General features: G+C 32.5%; 1 protein-coding gene across 1 annotated transcript in view; it reads right to left on the reverse strand.

The window, feature by feature from the left end:
- Nucleotides 1–7,402: 7,402 nt before the first annotated feature.
- The window catches only part of LOC117927030 (UDP-glucose:glycoprotein glucosyltransferase), a 61,495-nt gene continuing 46,345 nt past the window's right edge, over nt 7,403–22,552 (reverse strand). Inside the window, 19 exon segments of the mRNA XM_034846398.1 lie at nt 7,403–8,063; nt 8,174–8,326; nt 9,849–9,963; nt 10,059–10,102; nt 10,233–10,373; nt 10,502–10,660; nt 10,780–10,823; nt 10,826–10,881; nt 12,318–12,382; nt 16,061–16,156; nt 16,285–16,634; nt 16,721–16,809; nt 16,932–16,974; nt 16,977–17,061; nt 17,141–17,197; nt 18,248–18,395; nt 20,157–20,258; nt 21,507–21,652; nt 21,854–21,922. Coding sequence (XP_034702289.1) covers nt 7,884–8,063; nt 8,174–8,326; nt 9,849–9,963; nt 10,059–10,102; nt 10,233–10,373; nt 10,502–10,660; nt 10,780–10,823; nt 10,826–10,881; nt 12,318–12,382; nt 16,061–16,156; nt 16,285–16,634; nt 16,721–16,809; nt 16,932–16,974; nt 16,977–17,061; nt 17,141–17,197; nt 18,248–18,395; nt 20,157–20,258; nt 21,507–21,652; nt 21,854–21,922 — 2,142 coding nt within the window. The 3' untranslated portion in view covers nt 7,403–7,883.

Raw genomic sequence — 22,552 nt, forward strand, 5'->3', positions numbered from 1 at the left:
TTAATAGACCATATGAGGAGTTGAAGCCTTAACTTTGATCTCTCTAGAGGTAGAATCAAGCATTAGTTATCGCTCTTCAATGTTAGAAATGCCAAGAATCTTGTGTTTGTCCATTTCTTAAAGGTGGTATTTTCCTTTAACAATATGGATCTCATCAAAACAAGCATAAGCTTCTCGCCTTGACCTTAGACAGACCATGTTTCACTCCCACCTAAGGAGGGGGTAGAATGCAACATAGATTCACTTGTTTTTTCCTACCCAAAATATTGGAGAGAGCTTGGTATAATAAAGTACCCCTCAATGGCTAGATCCACTAGTAGGAAAAAAGATGTCGTAGGAGTAAATGTGACAATGCCTTTAAGTGAGTTGTAGAGGTGATGAGAAAAGGCCTTGATCTATCTTGAGATAGATCAATCGGGTAGGCATGAACTTTTGTGACTAGAGAGGCTACAAATTTCTTAGGTTTCATGTCAAATAAGCCACTTGGCACGTTTAAAAAATCAACTTAATAAACAATAACAATAACAAAAAAAAAAAAAAAAAAGGTAAGAAGGGGTCACCATACCATTACCACCCTCAAGTAAAGGCATTAGAAAAACATTCTTTGGCACGTTTAGTCTCTCCTAATCTTCTTCGACTAGGAAGAAACATTTGTGCACCTATTTCTTCTTTAAATAAAAGATTCTTGAAAGTAAGCTCCAAGCCCCATCATTGGGGAAAAGGGTAAAAAGTCTCAATACTATAATGTTGACTTAATATAAGGGGATCAATTCTCTAACCTCAATGAAGTCGTTTAAGGTTAGGTTCATGATCACAATTGCCATTAGAATAGTAAAAGTGTTCAAATTGGAATGGTGGAGTGTTACCTTTACAAAAGAGAAAAAAATGACACAAAAATGACAATAATGACTAGCAAAGCCTTGCCTTTAGGTGGTCCATCGGAACATAACACTCTCTAGGATGCAAATGCCACAATTCATCTTTGTGCAAAAGACCCAAATCCTTCACATTCAAAAGGATGCGATAATGACAAGTTGAATAAGCAAAAATCTAACATTTTATCTTGGTGAAGAAAGGTAAAGAGAAGCCAAAAAACAAAGAGAGAAGTTTAAATTGTAGTTGATAGAAGCAAAAAAAAAAAAAAAATAGAGAAGTTGGAAATTGTTTTATATAGGCACTAAATATGGTTGTTGGAATAACCAAAGTAGGTACAATCATTGTGTAGCTACTATAAATTTCTTCAAATCTATAGTTTCTGTAAAACCACTTTTTTTTTTTTCCCACTCATAACTTTACCATGGGGAACAATAAATGGGGTAGAGATGCCTAAACCAAATGATGCATGCCATATTACAAGAGAGTGTGAGTAAAAAAACGATTGAATGGTTTAATGTTGACAATCACATAATAACTGTTCCCTCCCAAGGTGACATTCAAATAGTAGTGGTAGAATTAAGGGAGGAAATTGTAGGATTCCTATACCAAGCAACACATGCTATACAAAAGGGCACGATTTAAAAGAGCATTAGGTGGTTTAAGCTCAATAATGGCAAAATGATTGTCCCCTTCCAAGGCGGCATTCAACCTAGCGATAGTAGAAAGGGGAAAGAGGCATGAATCAAAAGAGGACTAGATGGTTTGAGCCCGACAACAACATAATGATCGTCCCATCCTAAGGTAGCATTTGGACTAGCAATGGTAATTAATTGTAATAAAACAAGCTTTAAATGTGATTAACTCCACACTAAAATTATGGCATACAAAACCTAGTAAATACGATATATGTAGAGTTGTATACCATAAAATAAGCGTTATGTAACGAGTGTTTGACAATGCATTGATAAAGTACATAATGACGTAAGCCGCTCAATAGTCAATGTAGTCAAACTTACCAAACTAATACAACCGGGAGACCATAAAAACCATATAATTGGTGCATCCCAAGGTACGATGAATTTCAAGTCTTAGTCCTTCTCTTAATATACATCTATTAACCCCTCTTATTGTTCATAACGAACTTTATCATTAAAGAAAGGTCGATCAAATCAACCATCTCACTCTAATCATTTTCTCATGTGTTATAGACGAAGGTTACAATCAAAAGTAGCTTACCAATTTCAAGAAAGTGAAATAAATTATAATTAATGAAAACTATGGATTCATATTTTTAAATTTTAATATTCGCATAATAAATTTTCAAATTAAGTTATAATTAATGAAAATTATATGATAAAATAAGGTATTGATAAAATACAAACTAAGATAAATTGTTCTATATTATATTTATTAAAATTCAATATAAAGTAAAGTTTGTAACGACTTTTATTATTGTAATTGAGTTTATAAGTATATGATTTTAAACCATAAATATTTATTACTTTGTAATACATTTTTAATAATTTACTAAATTTTACACCATCAAATTAAATTAGAAGTTTTCGACTTGAATTTTAGCTTGTTAGATGGAGTTTCAAGCCAAGCTTATAAGAAAATTATAGGTTCAAGCTTGAAAGAAAGAAGTTCATTGTTTCTGTTGGATCCAAGTTTTGATTAAGTTTTTTTCAATGGTTTAATTGGATTTCTAGTTATTAGAATTGTTTTATTAGAAATTTAGAATTATATTCTACTTGTTTTGCCTCCGTAATAGTAGGAAAAGTGTATCTGCATCCACCAAATTGATCTTTACATCCACCTAAATGATAAATATTTCTAGGACAAAAATGCCCCTCAATGAAATTCCTAAATTACCTTATTCTTCTTCCTTCATTTCTCTTCTAATCTCTCCATAATCCTGATAAAATTTATCAAAAAAGATAAGTAAATATAATTTGCTGGATGCAACTATAATTTCTTACTTGCATTTGATGGAAATATATGATCTTATTGATAATATTTTGATATTTATTTGAAAATTAAAGAAAATATTTTAAAATTTCTTTCGAAAACATGTTTTTTATGAACGTTTTTCAGTTTTCCCTCTTTTGATTTTATGGTCTTTGTTATCATTAGAATATCTCATTTTTTCTTTTTGTATAATTTTTTTTTCTAAATAAACTTTTGTTTCCCAAGTTTTAATTTAAAATCCAATGATTGCAGTCCAAACTCTCTTCATCGAATGAACTCCAAATTAATTTCTTTAAACTATGCGTAATTGAGCGAATATAAGGTATCCTAAGTATTATTTAAAATCACATTCTTTATAATTAGTAAGTAATTTTTTATTTCTTTGTTAATAATATTCATGAATAAAATATTCATAAATAAAAAATATTATATTATGTTGTTAAATATATATAAAAAACCATATAAATTAGATATTATATTAAATAATACATATATTAGTATTATTTTATTATATATTTATATATATTTTTTAATTCTTTTTTTAACTATAAACTTTTTTTGTTAATTTTTTGTTTCATAAAATGAGTAATATAGGAAATTAACACAAAAGACAAAAATAAATAAATGAATAAATAACTTAGGATTATTGTTTAGTTGAAGATACGATATAACAAGTAACAAGATAACTTATTTTATCTCAATATCAAATAAAAATATAGAACATGATATATAATCTATTGTAGGTTATACAACCAATCAAACATGATTCAATTTTATTGAATATCAAATTATTTATAAATATCTTTAATAGTAAATGTTCCCTTTGTACTTTATTCAATCAACATCATTATCATATATCATCCTAATAGAGTGTCACACCATCTAGTGGATATGAAATCAAATAATTATAATGATAATAATAATGATGATAAGGGTAATTAAATTATAAAAAGCTCAAAAGAACACCTTATTCTAAACTTAATGACTAGAGATTATCATGAAAGCTCGTATTTTGTGGTAGCTTATTTTTGCTTTATTCGGTGTACAATGGGTGATGTGCTCTTTGATGACAGGTTTACTCTTGAGTTGGGGAGGCTTTCCTATTGGTAGAAAAAGGAAAAAGGCTTGGAAGGTTGCTCCATTATGCCTTTTTTTGGTCTATTTGGAGGAAAAGAAATAGGAGAGCCTTAGAGAATTTTGAATGTTCAAATCATTCTTTAAAAATTTCTTTTTTTGTATCTATTTTGGGATTTGGTAAGATTGTATATTGGGGATGACTCCTTATCGATGCTTGATTTTGTAGATTGGTTAGGAGCTTTGTAAGGTATGGTTGTTTCTGTGTGTCTGCGCCTTTTTGTTTTTTGTTTTCTTATATGCATCGTGTATACTTTTCTTTTTAATACAATTACTTTTACATATATATAATAAAAAAAATAAATAGAAAGTCATTCTAGATCAAGCATCATCTAGGATGACTTACAATAACCGACTCTTAACAACCAAAAAATGCATTAGCTTAAGGGTATAAAATCTTCCATGCTAAGGATCTTCCTAAAACAACCCTATTATAACCTGCTCTTGGTAGCTAAACCCTCAACGGCATTGGATTACAAAGTCATTCCATATGAAGCATCTCTCAATAATCACCATATCATACCTGCCCCTAGCAACTAAACCTTTAAAGGCATTTAGCCTAGGGTACCAAGTCATTCCAACACCTACTTGGAATAACCTATAGCTACCAAATGTTGACAAAGCATGACAAAGAAGAACAATCATCTATGCATTGTTTTCATTATTGTCCTCACAAATCTATGCCAAAACCTAGGTGCAATTCGTAAGTTTGCAAACTCGAAGATCAACTTCACTTGAGCAAAGTACACTTTAGTCAAGCAAGATTAGGTAGCCAACACATCCACATAGGCCTTTGTGACATCCATATTAAGTGACTCAATGGTGCAAGACTGCTTCTCTAAAATTATAGAAATTTCATCTTTGGATCAAATGGATTCCCACACTTCTTCCGAACCCAAATGAAGTTGGTCTTCCAAAGAAACAAGTCATGAACGATCATCCTCTAGCTTGGCTTTAGCAGAGTAAGCTAGACTCTAAAGGGTCATCACCTCCTCCACGCAACCTAAAAACCTTACCTTAAAAGGCTTCATTCTATGCATGCAAAATGGAAGTTGATAATTGGAATGCAACCATCTTCTCCTCTTTATCCCTTAATGCCTTGGATTTCTTAGTTAGCTTTTTCTCCATGACCAAGATGGACTCCTCAACTTAGGCTTAGGCCATAGCCTCCAAATTCAAGGATAGCCATAGGCATTTGATCACCTCTTCCTTTTGGTCAATCAACAGCTTGAGGTACTAGCTGACTTGACGTATAAAACCGAAGGTAAATCATGCAAGTCAATCAAAAAAACAAAAAAACAAAATAAAATTAGAAAGTAGAAAGATAAGCTACTAAGAAAATCATAGGCTCAAGCCTGAAAAAGAAGCTCATTGGAGTTTATGTTGGATCTAGGTTTTGAGATTTTAATTTTGAATCAAATGATTGTACTTCAAACTCTCTTCTCCACATAAAATTCAAATTAATTTCTTTATGCTACATGTAATTGATTGAATATAATAGAATAAGATATGTATATAAGACAATATCGTATATCACTTTACAGAATGTAAGTGATATCATTTTTAGTCAAATATTATATCCAATAGACATGATATAAGATACTGAGATATTTCAAGCTTTTATTTTATTTGAACAAAAACTAAACAAATGAAATAGAAAATATATTATTTTATAATATCATTTAAAATAAAGATGATATTGCATCACATAGTTGCTATTAAAAAAAGGTATAAAATCTCCCACATGTTTAGTATTATTTGGACATCGTCCTATAATTTATAATTTAGTTAGTAGTTTTTTTATTTCTTTATTAATAATATTCATTATTAAAATACCTATAAATAAAAAATATTATATTATTAAATATATAAAACAATTTGTATAAATTAAATATTATATTAAATAATACATATATTAGTATTTATTTTACTATATATTTTATACATATTTTTCAATCTTTAATAAAAAAAATTGTCAATATTTTATTTTACAAAATGATTAATATAGAAAATTAACAAAAAAAAAAAAAAGCAACTTGATGATTCATGGAATATATGTATCTCATATCTCGATTTAGGACAAGGAGATCCTTTATTTTATCCCAACACTCACCACATATGGGATAGAATATATTGTCTATCGCATGTTATATTTGAGAACAAAACACGAGGTTAACATAATTGAATACTAAATTATTTAGTTCTCCCTTTTGCTTTATTCAATCAATATCATTAATATGTATTATCCATAAAGGGTGTCACTATGTGGTGGATGTGAAATCAATAATTATAATGGTAATAATAATGATGATAAGGTTGATTAAATTATAAAAAAATCAAAGGGCACACCTTATTCTAAACCTAATGACTGCAACATTACTTATGAGGTCCACCCTTGCAACAATTCAATCAATTGGTCAATGTTGACTGGTATCTTCTATTGTATAATAATTTAAATTTTTGTAAAAAAACACTCACTTTTCCTTTTTATAAAATATCAATTCATGTTTAGATATAAACCAAAGAAGCATTTTTATATTATTTTAATAAATAATAAAAAAATAATTTTTGAAAAATTAATATTATATTTGGTTTTTGAAAAAAAATTGAAAGAAAATGGAAGAAAAAGAAAATAAATATGAAAAATATAAAGAAAGAAAAAAATAAAGGAAAATAAAAATAAATTTAAATTAATAAATTATTTTTATATTCCACTTTAAATTTATTTCACTTATTTTAACTTTTTCATATAAAATTAAATAATTTTAAAATAAATAAATTTTTAATTATATTTAATTTTTCTTCATATTTTTCATAAAACATCCCAACATGAAAAAACCTTATTTTCTATTTTTAACATTTTTTTTTTCTTTCCTTCGTATTTTCTAAGAACCAAACATAAACTAAGGTGATGTTTGTTTTTTTGACTTTTTATTGAAAGCAATTTAATTTTAGAATTTAGGTTGTTTGTTTTTCTACTTTTTCATGACTTATTATAAATTTTTACTAAATAGAAAAAACCAAAATATGTAGTTGTTTCTAAATAGAAAAAATAACATATTGATTTTTTTTTACTTTTTAATATTTAATAAAAATAAAATATTATAAAAACAAACAACCTAATATTTAACACTATTAAGCATTAAAGTTCTATTTAGAATTAAGTAAAAAAATAAACACCACCCGAGTGCTAATCTACCAAATATTAAGGATTTTTACTTTTAAATCACTAGCTTTTATCAAATTTTTACCATTGGACTCATATGGCATTTTCCATTCTACCTTGTCAAATTGGAAATGGCTTTATTTTGTATACTTTTACCTTGTTCCAGATGACCCAGTATGAATAAATACATAGGTGTGTGCCATGAATAATTACCCTGAGTCAAATAAAATCAAAGACGAGAAACCAAGAATTCCAGCATTGAGTACAAAACTTTCTACTTATTGCTATCAAATGTGGAATATCTAACAAAAATTTCTTGCATTCTTCTTTGCAAGAATTTCCAGATAAATTAACAGTTCAAAATTTTTATATCTCCAAAATATCTCAGCCTACCTCTTCACAGTTACTGAAACCTCCCTATGGATTCTTAACCCCAAGGCAAAAGACAATATTTATCAATAATCAGTTGTTACAGAGAGTTCATATCAAGAATGATATAATATAGAATCCTTCAAGATCTCCTCCTCAGTTGATAGTCTTCCCACTGCTGCAACCTATGAATTCCTTCTCCTGCATTGCCTGCTTCTTCCTTACAGTTGGGAGTGCCTGGCAAATCCCTAATGAAGCATACAGTTTCAGGGTTGAAATGGAGGATGTTCTTGGGATAAATTATATTATGGGATAATGCCTTGGGTTTCCCATCAAAATGTTCTAATGAACTGAAAATGGTGGATATTCATCACAACTCTGATTTAGATTCCTGCTCATCTTCTTCAGGTGAACTGTCCGTGATTGGATCCTGTGATTGTTTAGGAGGTGTGACTGGCTCTTGGGGGTCCACCTCCCCTGAGACTTTAGCAGTGAATTGTCTTGCCTCGAAGTCAAGATCTTGCCACTCAGGGACTATTCTTCTAGCACCCTGGGAGAATGACAAAGAGCAAACAGAAATGGAAAGGGAAAAAAGTGATGACGGTGGTGGTACAGTCATTTGAAGAGAGGGAAGACAAGCTCAAGGATAGGAATGTTTACCTGAAGCTTGGGTTCCTTTGTCATGGGATTGTTGCAAAGATCAATGGTTTTTGCCTTGGATTTTGTAGCATTTCCGCACCATGATTCACACCATAACCACTCTTGGGGAAGTGAAAAGATGGGCACCGTATGCTGAGCAAAGTTTGGAAGATCCTGAAATGTGGATGGCTATCAGAGCAATGCATATTATTTGGAAAATAATAATCAAGCAAACAGAACATAAAAAGATAAAATGATGGAGCATTCAGATGTTGTAAGGAGCTTGAATGAATTCAGAGTGCATTTGGCATGAGAGAATAGGAACGAAAATAAGATGGGAAATGGAGTGGAATCATAATACCATGTAGAAGCAAGGAATCAAAATCCTAGTGAAAGTAGGATTTGATTTCTATAACAATGAATTTAATGCATTTTTTATTCAGATGCCCATTCTAAAAAACAATCCGAAGACATGAATGAATAGGAGATGGAATTGACTTCTCATTCCCATTCTCTAATCCAGCGTTACAAACATAGCCCCATTGTATTTTGCGCAGGAATTGGAACACATCACAAGAATCTTGATACCAGCTAAATAGACTTTTTTAGATAGGGCACTACAGGATTTTTATAAATGTTTCTGATTTTATCAGGTAGCATGATCTTTTCATAATACATGACCAACTTGTTTGCTAAAATTTTATGTGAATGCACTAAATTGATATGTGTTTAAGGGCTGCTATGTCCTAACAAAATGAACTAAAATATCATTATCTTACAGACTGGAAGAAAACATATCAATTTCACGAGTCACCATGAGTCCCATTAATTTTCTTCCCCTGCCTTCTTCAATGTCAAACTCATTTCTCTTTCTTTGTCTAACATAATAAAAATGAGTATTCATTAAAATTAAATCACATTAACCCACACACCAGACTCAAATGTCATTTTGGTGACAACATAGAAGTGACGAATTGTACACAGGTGGTAATTTAAGGTGATAGTAATGAAATAGAAAAAATTATCTCAAAGTTTGATATCGAGTGTGACATGGACCAATATGGCTTCCTTCTAAGTGGTCTTTCCCTTTAAGTTGCGCACCAGTTGTCTTTAACAATGCCAAGTTCTGATCAAAATTGAAAGATTGGACGTAATTTGTTCAAGAAGTGAAAAAATGTTCCTTGGAACCAAATTCATTTACCTGTAAAGTAATTGAAATGAGTCATGTTTGGCTTCCATAGCGCATTATCTTGAATGTATAGGATCAGTTTCAAAAAAAATGTCATTTTAGAACTTGACTGAGACTGGAAAAGGCTCCATAATGAATTTATGACTTCTCTTTTAGGTAGGGAAAAATCTCCGAAGAATTGAAACTTTCTCCAGTCTCAACCGGATACTTTTGAGGTCTCTGTTTCTATATGGAGAACCATGGTCTAACAATGTTGGGGGTGGGATTTTTCATATTTTGTTGACAGCATTTTTTTGGGTAACCCACTTGGTTCTCACAGTGTGATGTGGGTTTGCCCCTTCTTTCTGTTTTGCACCGTTGATAAACTAAGATGCTTCATTATTGAGTCAATATAGAACAGGGAGAATTTACAAAACTCATGAAATTTATAAAGCTAATATATTGAATTATTATTAAAGGAACTGAGAGTAGAAGATGATACTGATGATCATGAAAATGGTGACTTGCCTGATCAAGATTTGATAGACTGTTCGGATCCTTGCTGAGAGTTTCATAGAAAACCCTTAGATTATCTCCCGCTGCAGTTTCTCGGAATTTCACCAAATCAACAACATATAAAGCACTGGAGGAAGTATGCCACATGTCAGAACTGTAGTTCTTTCTCGAAGAATTCTAGCAATACATGAAATGAAGAAATTAATGAAATCAGTTATTTACCTGATGTGATATGGTTTCCCCCTCAAATGATCTTTCCAGAAACCCTGTTCAACAAAAAATAAGGGATAATATAAGCCAATAAAGTAGGACAATTAATCAATCAGCATTTCAATGGCATGCTTAATAGAACCATGAACCCAAACATAAAAGAGGATGATATTGAAGGGTATCTACTTGTCTCCAAAATCGATATCCATCCATATCTTTGTTGTTGTCACAGAAAGGTGTATATGCAAGTGGTCTTCCTTTTATATCCATGTCATAGAGTTCTCCCATGTCTGCCCTGACAATTTGATCGGCATCGACAAATATAACCTGCAGATAGACACATTGATAGATGGTGAAAAGCTATACATGCATGTGAAGTTGGAAAGCATAAGAAGATGAATGAAATGGAAACAAGGCAGCACTCTATGTTTAAGCAGGGCTTGAAACCAAATTACCTTTTCCAAAGAAAGTGGGAAAATAACATCAAGGAACAGGATTTTATATGCCCAGATAATTCGCTGCTTTTCTTTCTGCTTATGCAACCATGTTGGCCATTTGTAAGTAATCAACTCATACTCAAAACCATATTCCTGTGCCATATGTGGAATTACATCCTGCATTGAAAGTTAACAACAAAAGAGAGTTTCCCCATAAGAAATTGACTACATTTAATTTAGAAGAAAACAACGACGATCAAAACACTAAAAGAAGAGTGAAAGAAAATGGTTGCAACCTTAAATTGAGGAGAAAGATAGTTCTTTATAAACCAGAATTTACGGGGCGATTGCTGTTCTTCAGGACACTTAGTATCATGATTTTCAGAAAACGTTCATATCTGCAGAAAGCAAACCATTAAATATTAGCAGAGCAATTTCTGGTACTACAAACAAACAAAACATAAACAGGAATTAACGCACAGACTCCCTCCCTGTAGAAATGGAAATGTCATGCTCAAACTGTGTCAAGGATATTCTAAAGAAATCTGCCCAACTCATATACAGCCCATTTAATATTTGGGTTAAAATTCTCTGGCACAAAAACATCCTGTTGATTACATGGATAACATGATCCAATGTGCATAACTCATTAAACAAACAGGTTGGATTAGTTCGAGTTGGATCAAGCCTTGTTATAGTACACACATAACTGGTTAACTTACATGTTATAACCCATTTAACCTGTTTGATATTTCAAACTAATAAAACTACAATTTGACTTGTTTTGTCAATTAATTTATTGAAAAATAATAAAATTAATGCATATCAATAAGAATTCCTGTTTCTTTTTGAGATTTTAAAAAATAGATTATGAGGCAAAAAGGCTTAAAATACAAGCCAAGTCCTAATTGTGCTTAAATAATACAAAAATTAAAATGAGTCATATACAGGTTGAGTTGTAGTCGTATCAAAATAGCACAGATTAGTTAAGTGGGTCAAAACAGGTAGAACAAGTTGGACATCTCTAGCTTCAAAAAGACTTATTTAATAAATTAGTAAAGTCAGTTGACAAGAGCATTACAAACACAATTACATTTAACCTAAACCAATAATGTTGTGTCATTTTCAAGTCATGTTTATGAATCGAGTGAAGAATTTCCAACCCTACTCCATTCATCATTTTTTATATCTTATACAAAAATGATAACCCATAGCCCGAAGAAGTAAGGTTCCCTTACCTCACCCTTTTGGCTTTAAAAGCAATGGAAAAATCATATATAAATTTTAGTTCAATTTCCTAGGGCAAAAGTGCTAGGAAGCTCTTGTGTAAAATTACATATTTAATATGAAAATGTTCAAGATTTAGTTGTTTTCTTAAATTTCCGTAATTGCACTAAGTGTTGATAAGAGTATAACAGATTGAATATTAACAGTTCGAGTCCCCTCGGGGCCACTGGAGGTTTACCCGGTCATTAACTTCAGGGCCCCGTGGGATTAGTCGAGGTGCGCATAAGCTGGCCCAGACATCCACGATTATCAAAAAAAAAAAAAAAATAACATATTGAATATTAACATGAGGTCAGTTCATTATTGTTCTACAGGCCATAAAAATGACACTTTCCAGGATCTTGATCTTTGTTTCCTTCACTGTATTTTCATTAGTTTCCTTCATGTATATATATATATATATATGTACAGTGTATAAATCTATTTCTCAACATGCGATTTGTTCAATATTAACAAACAAGTAAAATCATTGTCCAAGTTCAGAGAAATATAGAAAGAAAAAAATATTAAAAAGAAGGCTGGAAGAAGAAAGACAGGAAACACTCACAAGTGTCCAGAAGCAATGGAAAAAATATTAATCGTTTTCCCACGTCTTCCACCTTTTCCATGTCCCTGAAAATAAAGAATTTTTTTTTTTTTTTTAAAAATGTCCCACCAATCACCATCCAAAAGCTTAGTAAAAAAAATATCCACTAATTAGAATTGATATCGATGCCTAATTTTGAAAAAGATACGATGTTGGAGATTCATAAATGACAAATTCTTAGTCATGCCAAAAAATTTAACCATGACAGGTGAATATACAGCATATCATGACGGTCACATTATGGACATGCAGGACTAGAGTAATAAAGCTGGAAAGGTAATTTCTTCCACAAATTAGATTCCAAGTTAACATCTATTATCTATTAACAACTTGAAATTTTGATTTTTGGAAGAATCTTCATGACTGAAATGAGGGTTTTCCTTTTCTATTTTTCTTCAAAACACTTGTCCTTATCAATCCCTAACAAGGGTGGACCAAGGAGAGGAGGATTTTGTTTACCTCCAAATCCCTTTGCTGTACCTCTTCAGAATTGTTATGGAAGATGTTATTTAATCTAGCTAGGATTGTCTCAGGTGTTCTAAGGAGATTTGATTAATGATATCTCCTATGATGGCTTTAGTAAGGAGGTGAGAAGTAGAGTACTTCAGAACTATTAGGGTCCTCCAGTTGGCAAGGAATGCAAGAATTTTAAACATCATATAGAGAACACTGAATAATATGTGAAATTGGCATGGATGAAGCTCTTATCATGCTTGCTTTGGTCCATTTAGGAAGAGTTAAACAGAAGAACCTTTTTTTTAATAGAAACAACCACCTTCACTTATCTTAAGACAAGTACAAGAAGGATGAGTGATCCTTCAAGGGTGTATAAAAATGTTATAAAGTAAACAGAAGACCTTTTGAAGGCCTCAAGAGGTCAGAATGAGCTGTGAAGGGTAGTTTCTTTATGGCACTAGTATTTGTGGTCTAGTATTATTAAAGAAATCGGCGATCTTTCCTTCCTAAAGTCTGTAGCTACTTTGGGATGTCATAGTTAAGACTATGTCATGCCTTTAATTTTTTCCTTCATTATTTTGCATTTGCATGCCTTGTATACTCATGTATACATGGATTATAGCCCCTTCTTGTCAGCTATTAAGATAGAGCCCTAGAAAACATGACATAATATAACAGATTTAGTTTCATTAATAAATTTATTTATTTATTTATGATTTTGGTTCCCTTTACTATCCTATTTGTATTAATTGGTTATTTGAGCATTCATGCTTCCATCACTTGTATTGTACATAACTTAGGTGCATTAGGAGTTGTGCAAAAAATCCAAGTTATGGGTTTTTTGCAAGATGATAAGTAGTTCACAACCGATTCATGGATTTGGGTAATCCAACAAAGGTTGTATAGCACTACCTCCTAATTGAAGGGATAACTTGTCTTAGTCATTGGGATGGTTTTCCCATAGTAAGTACACTAGTGTATATAGTTACATATTAGATAGAACTTATTGTGAATCATGACATTAGCTATCGGGTAGTCATGATTCACCAAACTCCTATACTATATGAACTGTTAACCTTGAAAAAATATTGAGCATGTGCTAAACTCAATAAAAGGCTTGACTTATGGGTGAGACCTTTAAGGTAGTTATATGTTCCCTACAGATTGTATTACTGTTGATGGAGGTCAATAGCAACAGGCATTCTTGACAAAAGCACCATAATATTTCATGGGATTAAAACAGCATGTCTCCTTAGGTGATCGATATGTTAAGGAAATCTATGGTCATAGTAATTTATTAAGTAGAATTTAACATATGCTCTTTGTGAGTTAGAATTTATTAGTTGATCATATAATAAGAGGATCTGTAACTCAAAGATCTTAAAGGTAATCTTGAAAGGATGTTAGCACATACCTCATTAGATTACTCATACCAATTCATGGGGAGTCTGCATGTGGTGGATAATAGGTTACAAACCCAAGATTTGTCTCGTTATAATATCATAGGAGACTAGAGTGCAGTTGTCTCTCTTTAGTAAAGTGTTGAGTCAACTTCAAAATTGGTTTCAAAAGGATTAGCATTTTCCTATGGGTCTCAATGGTCTTGGTTTGAGCTCTTGATTCATGGTGGTATGTTTGTTTGAGGGGATAATGGGTTTGCAATTCATAAGTGTGCTAATGGCGTTTTGGTAAAAACCTAAAGTTGCATTAGATCTTATGAATGGTCTTTTTGGATTAGGTTAATTAATTAATGGAACCCAATATAGCTAATTAATTAATTAGAACCCAAGTGGGCTAGATTAAGTGACCTAAGGCCAAGTTGGGCTCAAGTCACTTAAACCCATAGGGAAGCCTATACAAACCCCCTTAGGGGCTTAGGGCTTCACTTTTGCATCCTTGTCTTGTAGACTCCAGAAAAACCTAATCTCCCCTCAAAAAGAGAAGACCACCCTTCTCTTGTCCAGAGATCAGTGAAAGGAGAGATCGGGTAGCAGATTGTTGGGTCCAGACAAGATCTACAATGCCTACGAACTATCTTCATCAGATTAGAATCAATCTAGGAACATCCAGATCACAGATATGACTCAAAATATCTAAATCTATAGTTGTTATTGGTTTTTATCGTCATATGTTTCCACTGCTTAGATCTAGAGAGCCTTAGAAATAGTATGCATGCACCCTATGAGATGTAGGGTCAAAGAACGAAGTAATCCAAGCTTCCCTACATTAGTACCTTTCAAATGGAAGTATACACGAGAAAAAGCACCCTATGGATTTCAATTAGTAGAGATCCTTGTTCATCGATTTAGCTTCACCGCTATGGGTTGGGAAGCTATTTTCTTAGAAGATAAGAAAGGGAGCTCTATTCTCCAGTGGACTCCCATAAGGCTTCTTAAGTTTAATTTTGAAGGGTGTTCCTCAGTTAACTTGTGCAAGATGGACCTTCAAGGGGGTATTAAGGATGATAGTGGACTTCTTATTGAGCTTATTATACGTCCGCTGCATTTGGCTTCCTATTAAGGCTGGGATTTTGACTTTTTTTGGTTAGCAGCCCTTTAGAGGGCCTAAAGATTGCTTCTTCCATGATGATTTCTAATCTTATTGGGAAGGGGGATTCTTAGGTTGTTATATCAAGGTTCTCATCCAATGGGAGAGGTCCTTGGCATTTAAATCAGGATTGCAAAATTAAGCATATAAAGAAAGATGTGGTGGTTTCCTTATCACAGAGACCCTAGATTGGCTGGGGTTTCCCATGACTGAAAGGTGTAAGTTAGACAAGGGAAACTTGATCCCATGAGTTTTTTGTTGGGGATTGTGTTCCCTTAGAAGGATTTTGAGGGTAGATTCTCAATACTGCAAAACACAACCACCAAAATTAATGAGAGCATGAACTTGTATCATGCATTTAATCAATGATACCTGAGTTACAACTAGAGCAGAACCCATGGCAAAAGTCTTATATACTATATGATCTAAAACTAGAGAAACCTAGTGGAAAGTTAAATTGCAGTAATTAGGAGCTTTAGAATCCACTAATAGTCTCCAATGGAACTCAAATTAAGAGTGACTGGAGTCACAAGAAAGAGGGAGGGTTTGCATATTATATATATATATTTTTTTTTTTTTTTTTTTTTTTTTTTTTTTTTTTTTTTTTTTTTTTTTTTTTTTTTTTTTTTTTTTTTTTTTTTTTTTTTTTTTATATATATATATTAGAGAAAGAGAGAGAGAGAGAGAGAGAGAAGAGTCACCACTGAAGTGCTTTCACTCTTTTTCAACTGCTCCCCACCACTGATAAAGCCAGAAGCCCATTTCAAAAGGTTGGAGTTCCAGCTGTCATGATTTCCCTGAAGAATTCAACAAGAAAATGGTTTTCAGTTTCACATCATACATTTGTACCTAGTCAGCTGCTAAACCTTGTTTAGTGACATGTAGTTTGAGGGAAACAATTCAATAAATGGCAGTGAGAACTCACTTTTTTTCCATCTTGCAAGTGGTTATCATCAGAAGAAATCAACAAGTTTTCATGCTCTTTGCCCTTTTTCTTCACTACTTCCAAATGAACTAGTTTACCTCGTAAGTCGTTTATAGTGATACGTTTTGACAAAGGCGAGTCCTGACTTCCAACACCACCTTCCTTCAGAAGGTAGAGCTCAGAACTTCTACCTGGAGCAAGTTGTAGATACCAAACCCCAGGAAAGACTTTCATTTGCCAATAACCCAAATTGGCCATCACAAGGGTATCAACCAAGTGAGGTGTACTTTTAGTCCCAAGAATTAACTGAAGGCCTCTAGGAGGATCATGATCTTTTTCTGAACAATGACCTGATCAATGATAGTTAATTGGTAAGAACAATAACAATCACTGATAACACGCAAAAATATCAAAATGCACCTACACACAAATTTACCAGTTAAAAGAAGAGCCTCAAGTTCAAACACGGCTTGTAATGTCCTTGTGTCTCCAAGGTTCTCAAGCAAAATATTATCCAGGTCATGTCTGAAAGAACCAGACCAGACCAAGAAAAGATCAAATGTAAACAAGTTAGTCTAATAAGATGCACACACAGATTCAAAAAACTGACATCAATTCTTATACAACAGGTAATGGAAGAAACATACACAGCAATAACAGGCTCAACAAGCCATGGCTCAGGCACATCAGATTCATAGTGAGGGTTTTGGATAATGGCATATTGGCAAAAAATGCTTTAGGGCCATTGATTGTATAATCTGTACTGCTGAAGTCATCCTGCAAAATCATAGCATAACTAAGACACCACATGCAAGCTGAAATTTGGTCTCTAAACAACAAAATACACTGCTGATACCATTGTTGGAACTACATATCTGTAGTAATTCTTCAAAGGGATGTCCACCAGAGAACTCTGCCGGGAACCGGAAAAAAAAAATTACATTTATTCCTCAGAAGGCATTTGTGGCATCTTTGAATAATATCAAAGAAATAAATATTACAAGGAGAGATTACCATAAAATGCTATAAGAAATACAGATTAAAAACAATATCATCTTGAAATATAATTTATGAGAACATATACTAATATTAACTAAGCCCTTTACCATAAAATGGAGGAAACGGACTGATAATTAACCTAAAATGGAGGACATCAACAAGTTATCATGACTTCCAATATAAACAACATATTTCCTACCAAATCATTATTCAGGAAAATTATCAAAACAGTATCATAGAGTTCAGAAGAGCATGACTGCAGTTGAACACATGTACATTACAGCTGCATTTCATTCTTCCCCGTTTATACCTTTTTTCTAATACAAATTATGATTAGAGCGTCCATTTCATATCATTCAGTATGTATTCTATTTTCTGCATTGAAAAAAAAAAATTCCTAACCAAAAAAGTAAGAAAATATCAGCATCTCCTTGAATCATCTTCTTTCACCTTTAAAAGGTCAGAAAGCCTTTTTTTTTTTTTAATGACAATTCTTAAAGGATTTTATATTTTAATGGAAAAAGATAGGAAAAATATTTCACATGCAGAAAAAAATATACAGAAATGCAATCACTAAAAAATTGAATTTCACTATGTATTTTAGATGAAAAACCCGCTTTGCCAAAGAAGTGGAAGAAAGAAAAATTACATAACAGATGTTCCGGTGAAACTGGCTGATTGATTACTTAAGTGCAACTTACTTTCCTATTTTATTACATTTTCATATAGTTTTAAGTGTACATTATTTTTAGAATTTCAACTCAAGAATTGGGACCAAACCAATCTCACAGCAGAATATCTTTTTGCTCACAGAAAGGATCTAAAGCCCAATTGATATCACTAATCTGAAAAAGGAAAAGACATTATATTAAATCTGATGATTCTGTTAGCTTCAGAATTGACATAGAGATAAATAAGTTTCAAACATTTTAAAGGTACATGAAAAATACAAAAATAAAGTTACCAATGGATTAAGTATAATCCTCATGCTTGGTTGAATGTATTTCCATAGAACCCGAAGAAGTGAAGCAAGCTTCTGCCCCGATGGGCTTAAAGGATCAACTACAGCATCAATGTGAATGCTAGAATTTCCATTATTCAACAGAACCGCACTGTACAACCAAAACAAGGCGATGTGTTAGATTCCAGGAGATAGTAAAATAATAATTTCTAAATTAGTAGATGAAGAATGAATTATCGATGAAGCCTAAATATTTTTGTTTTCAATAGGTCAATATGAAACTGAAATAAAGGGCACCCAAAAGGAGTGAAACCCAAGCACAAAAGATGATGAAGCATAGATAATTAATTAGAAGAACAAGAATCAATGGAACACGACACTCATAAGTGATTATTCTGTTTCTGAAAAGGAAAAAAACACCTCATAAGTGACAAGGGCATGACCCAAAAGGGAGTTATGCTAAATGGAGGCATACAAAAAACCAGTAATTTCTAAGACTGTACCTTGGGTGGGTTGGTTGGGTTGATGACTAGCCCAAGCCCAACCCGAATTAAGAAACAATGAACCTCAGCTCAACCCAACCCAAACTCTAACTCGAGGTACTCAACCCAACCTCATTTTTCTAAGCTCAGATTAGACTCGATTTGATCAAGTTAGACTCGGGTTGGTCAGGTTAGACTCAAGTTGACCAGGTTGCACAATTCAAAATCTATCTATAATTAATTAAAAAAAAAAAAAAACCTTTTTTAATGTATTTATATGAAAATTTAAATAGTAAATAGGGCAAAATTTCAAGATAGCAACAAAAGAACAAACATAAATTTATATATTTTCTAAAAAAATGAAAAACATATGATATAATATAATTTGATATTTTTTTCTTAAAAATAGAAAAAGAAAATAAATATTATAATATAGGATAATATGCATTATTATCCTATGCATTATAAATATTATAAAGCCATTAAATCAAATTCGGTTAGGCTCAGATTGTCCAAACCTTAACCCAAACCCAACTCAAATTGAGCTCAGGTTGAAAAAAACCTACCCAAACCCAACCCAAGTATTTAAAATGATTGCCCAAACCTGCCCAAACCCGCCCAAACGTCAGGTTGGGTTCAGGTTGGGTCAGGTCAACCAATTTAAGTTGCACCCCTAGTAAGTTCTATAAAAGAAAGAGTACACAAGTATAGAGTCGTCACAGCATCTCATTCAGACAAACATAAACAGTTAATCTCCAAAAAGAAAAAAAAAAAAACATAAAATAATGACAGTCCATGACTGATTCAGAAGCAGTGAGGTCATAAAACACAAATTTGTCCCCTCGATCTTGGATTGATAAATTGCCTTTGTTTTCTTCAAATTAAAGATTAATATAACTGTTAATTCACACTGGATAGTTATTTGGAAATTCTTAAGTATTTTGTCATCAGTTCAAATATTAATATAAACCTTTGGTTTTTGTATTGTGCAACAGTGTTTTCCTATAGTTTTCTAATAGGTTATCATTGTATTTCATTGGATGCTTGAAATAAGTGAAATAGTGTTTTACTTGATGACACTTAATATGCCAAAAAAAAAAAGCACCCACAGTCAAACGACAACATATTTGTAATGCACGATTAACAATATTATGTGCTTTGTTTGTATTCAACATGTCCAAAAGTAAAAGCAACTCATTAGAATTCAAACTAAATGACAAAAGACCAATAGACAAAAGCTTATATGAATAAAATTCTCCTCTCTCCAAAAAAAACTGTTATGCAAACGCCTTCAAAAACCTCTTTCCAGAAGAACACCAAGAGGTCAACTTGTTTATGTCCTCACGTATATATATCATAAAATAGGAAACCAATATAAACCACAAACTTAAAAACCTTTTTTAAAAATAAGAAATAGGAGTGGTCTGCACCTGTATTTTGCATTCAAAATCTCAAAACGAGCACTTTCAGAACTTCGATCTCGTGTGGCCATTGCAGATGAAACAAACATAATAACATCACTAATGAATTTGCTGCAAGTCATATATAAAAAATTGTCATCAACTCACAGAAAATGTATTTAAAAGAAATTACATAAAATATGAGCTTAACGATGTTAAAAAATAGGGAAATTAGACTTACCTCTCCTAACAAATGGCCCCTAATGCTTCTAAAATTACATTAACCTCCATCTAGAGCACTAAGTTATGTTTTGAAAAGGTACTTACACTAGTTAATGTGTCAGACAGGTTAGAATTCCCTTCCGAGAAAAAACCCCCTTCAGAGAAGATATTATGTTTCTGCCTTAGCTCTGATTAATTTCCTATTTTCTCCACAGACACACAAACGCATATGACAAGGTATATACATCATGACCTCTGTCTGACGTATGCCTATAGTAACAAATAAATAAAAGTCCTTCTGAGAAGAGTTTAGCTATGTAACCACCAGGGGATACAGAAAAGAGAGATTCAAGAGCCCAATTCACTTGAATTCCACTTAGTTCACATCATTTGTTACAATGTCACAAAGGACCAAAAACATCATTCATTATTTCTTTCATTTTTATTCTAATCAGGAGACCTTAAGCAGGCACTAATGTGGGGAGTGTCAAGAAAATGTCATTTAAGACATTTCTGCAAGTCAAGGAGGTTCAATTAGACCTTGCATTTCTTTTTTCTTTTTTATACTTTTTTTTTGGGTAGGGGCATGGTGGGGGTAGCTGTTACATGCCAACCTAGAATTTCTCCATCCCCACCCTAATGCTTGCCACTTGAATTAGGCCTCAAGGGCTTAATTATGATATACATTTCAAGCAATGGACAACTCACCTATTGCTTTAATAAGGCTAAATACTACTCATATTTGACCATCCCAGCTGTATGTGTGAATTGGAAAATTCAATTTTCCTAATTAGCCCCTGTTTGGTGCAGATTTCCGGCAGTTTGAAAGCACTCCCTGCATTCCAAAGCACTTTCAAGTGTTTTGTTACACACTGAAGCAGTTTAAGACAAGAAATTTGAGACCTGATTCTCAGCCAAGCTCCCTTGTTATTGTTTACAGAGAATTTAAACTTAAAAAAATTCCAGTGGACTGCACAGATATCAGGAATCATCAGCTCTGACATGGTTTGTATACCCAACTAACTTCTGAACATCTTTTTATGTTAGTAAAGAATTCTGTGCATCTAGGGGAAAATTTAGGGATCCACTCTGCTACACAAGAATTGGAAAAAGAAGAAACAACTGGAAGAAGCAACTATGAGAAAAAAATTGTCACACCTTGTTAGCATGTCAGGATCCATGTCTTGCCACTTCACTTCTTCAATAATTTCCAAAATGAACTTTATTCTCTGCTTAAACTCCACAGATTCTAAAAGAAGCAGATCATGGCTCAAAATTGTGCCCTCATCAACAGCAACCATAACCTATCAAATGTCAAAATAATGTACATGCAAATACAAAGAAATGCGTGATGTTAATGGAAAATTAATAATAATATATGCATGAAATACAACAAGGAACATAAAAAGGCAAGACTCTACTTTTAAATTTCTAATCATCAAAAAGAATAAATCTTAAGATCCAATTGATTTCCAATCAAGCAGAAAGGGCCCACATAAACTCACTCTTCCATTAGTAATGACAGCATTAGAACCAGATTCGAGTCCAAGTTGCCTGTATAAAAATTGTGCCACCTGCAGACCATTTAAAACATAAGTGTATATAGCATAAGAAATCTGCATTCAAATATGTCATTAGAAACTATAGACAAGAAATTTTGTGACTGGATGCATAAACAATGTAAAACTGCATTTCCAACATCTCACCAAAACCAGAAATTAAGAAATGACTTGACCAATCTGATCAATCAGTTTTCAAGAACCCTTACACTGAAGACATAAGGCAAATACTGAAGAATCTCAAGATATTTCAACCTTAAGAAGATAAATAAATATTAAATAAAAATAAGATATAAGAGGCTTCTGAAAGCCACAAGAAGATTTAAGTGCTACATGTCAGACCAGTTTCTTCCAGGATATGAAGTAGGATTATGAGAGATGTTGGACTCCCAATTTTCCAAAGAGCTCAAATTGTTAGGCTTTGAGCTCACACTGTATATCATGCTCTTCAACACCCTCCCTCACATGCAACCCCTTCCTGGCATGTGGGGAGACATACAAGCCTGTAGACAAACAAACTATGAATAAACCCTTTTTGTGTTTACACACACATGAGGTTCAAACTCATGACCGGCCACCAAATGAGACTATGATACTATGTTGGACAACTAATTTTCTTAAAAGCTTAGGTTGTTAAGATTCGGG

This window comes from Vitis riparia, chromosome 12, assembly GCF_004353265.1.
Source record: "Vitis riparia cultivar Riparia Gloire de Montpellier isolate 1030 chromosome 12, EGFV_Vit.rip_1.0, whole genome shotgun sequence".
NCBI lineage: Eukaryota > Viridiplantae > Streptophyta > Magnoliopsida > Vitales > Vitaceae > Vitis > Vitis riparia.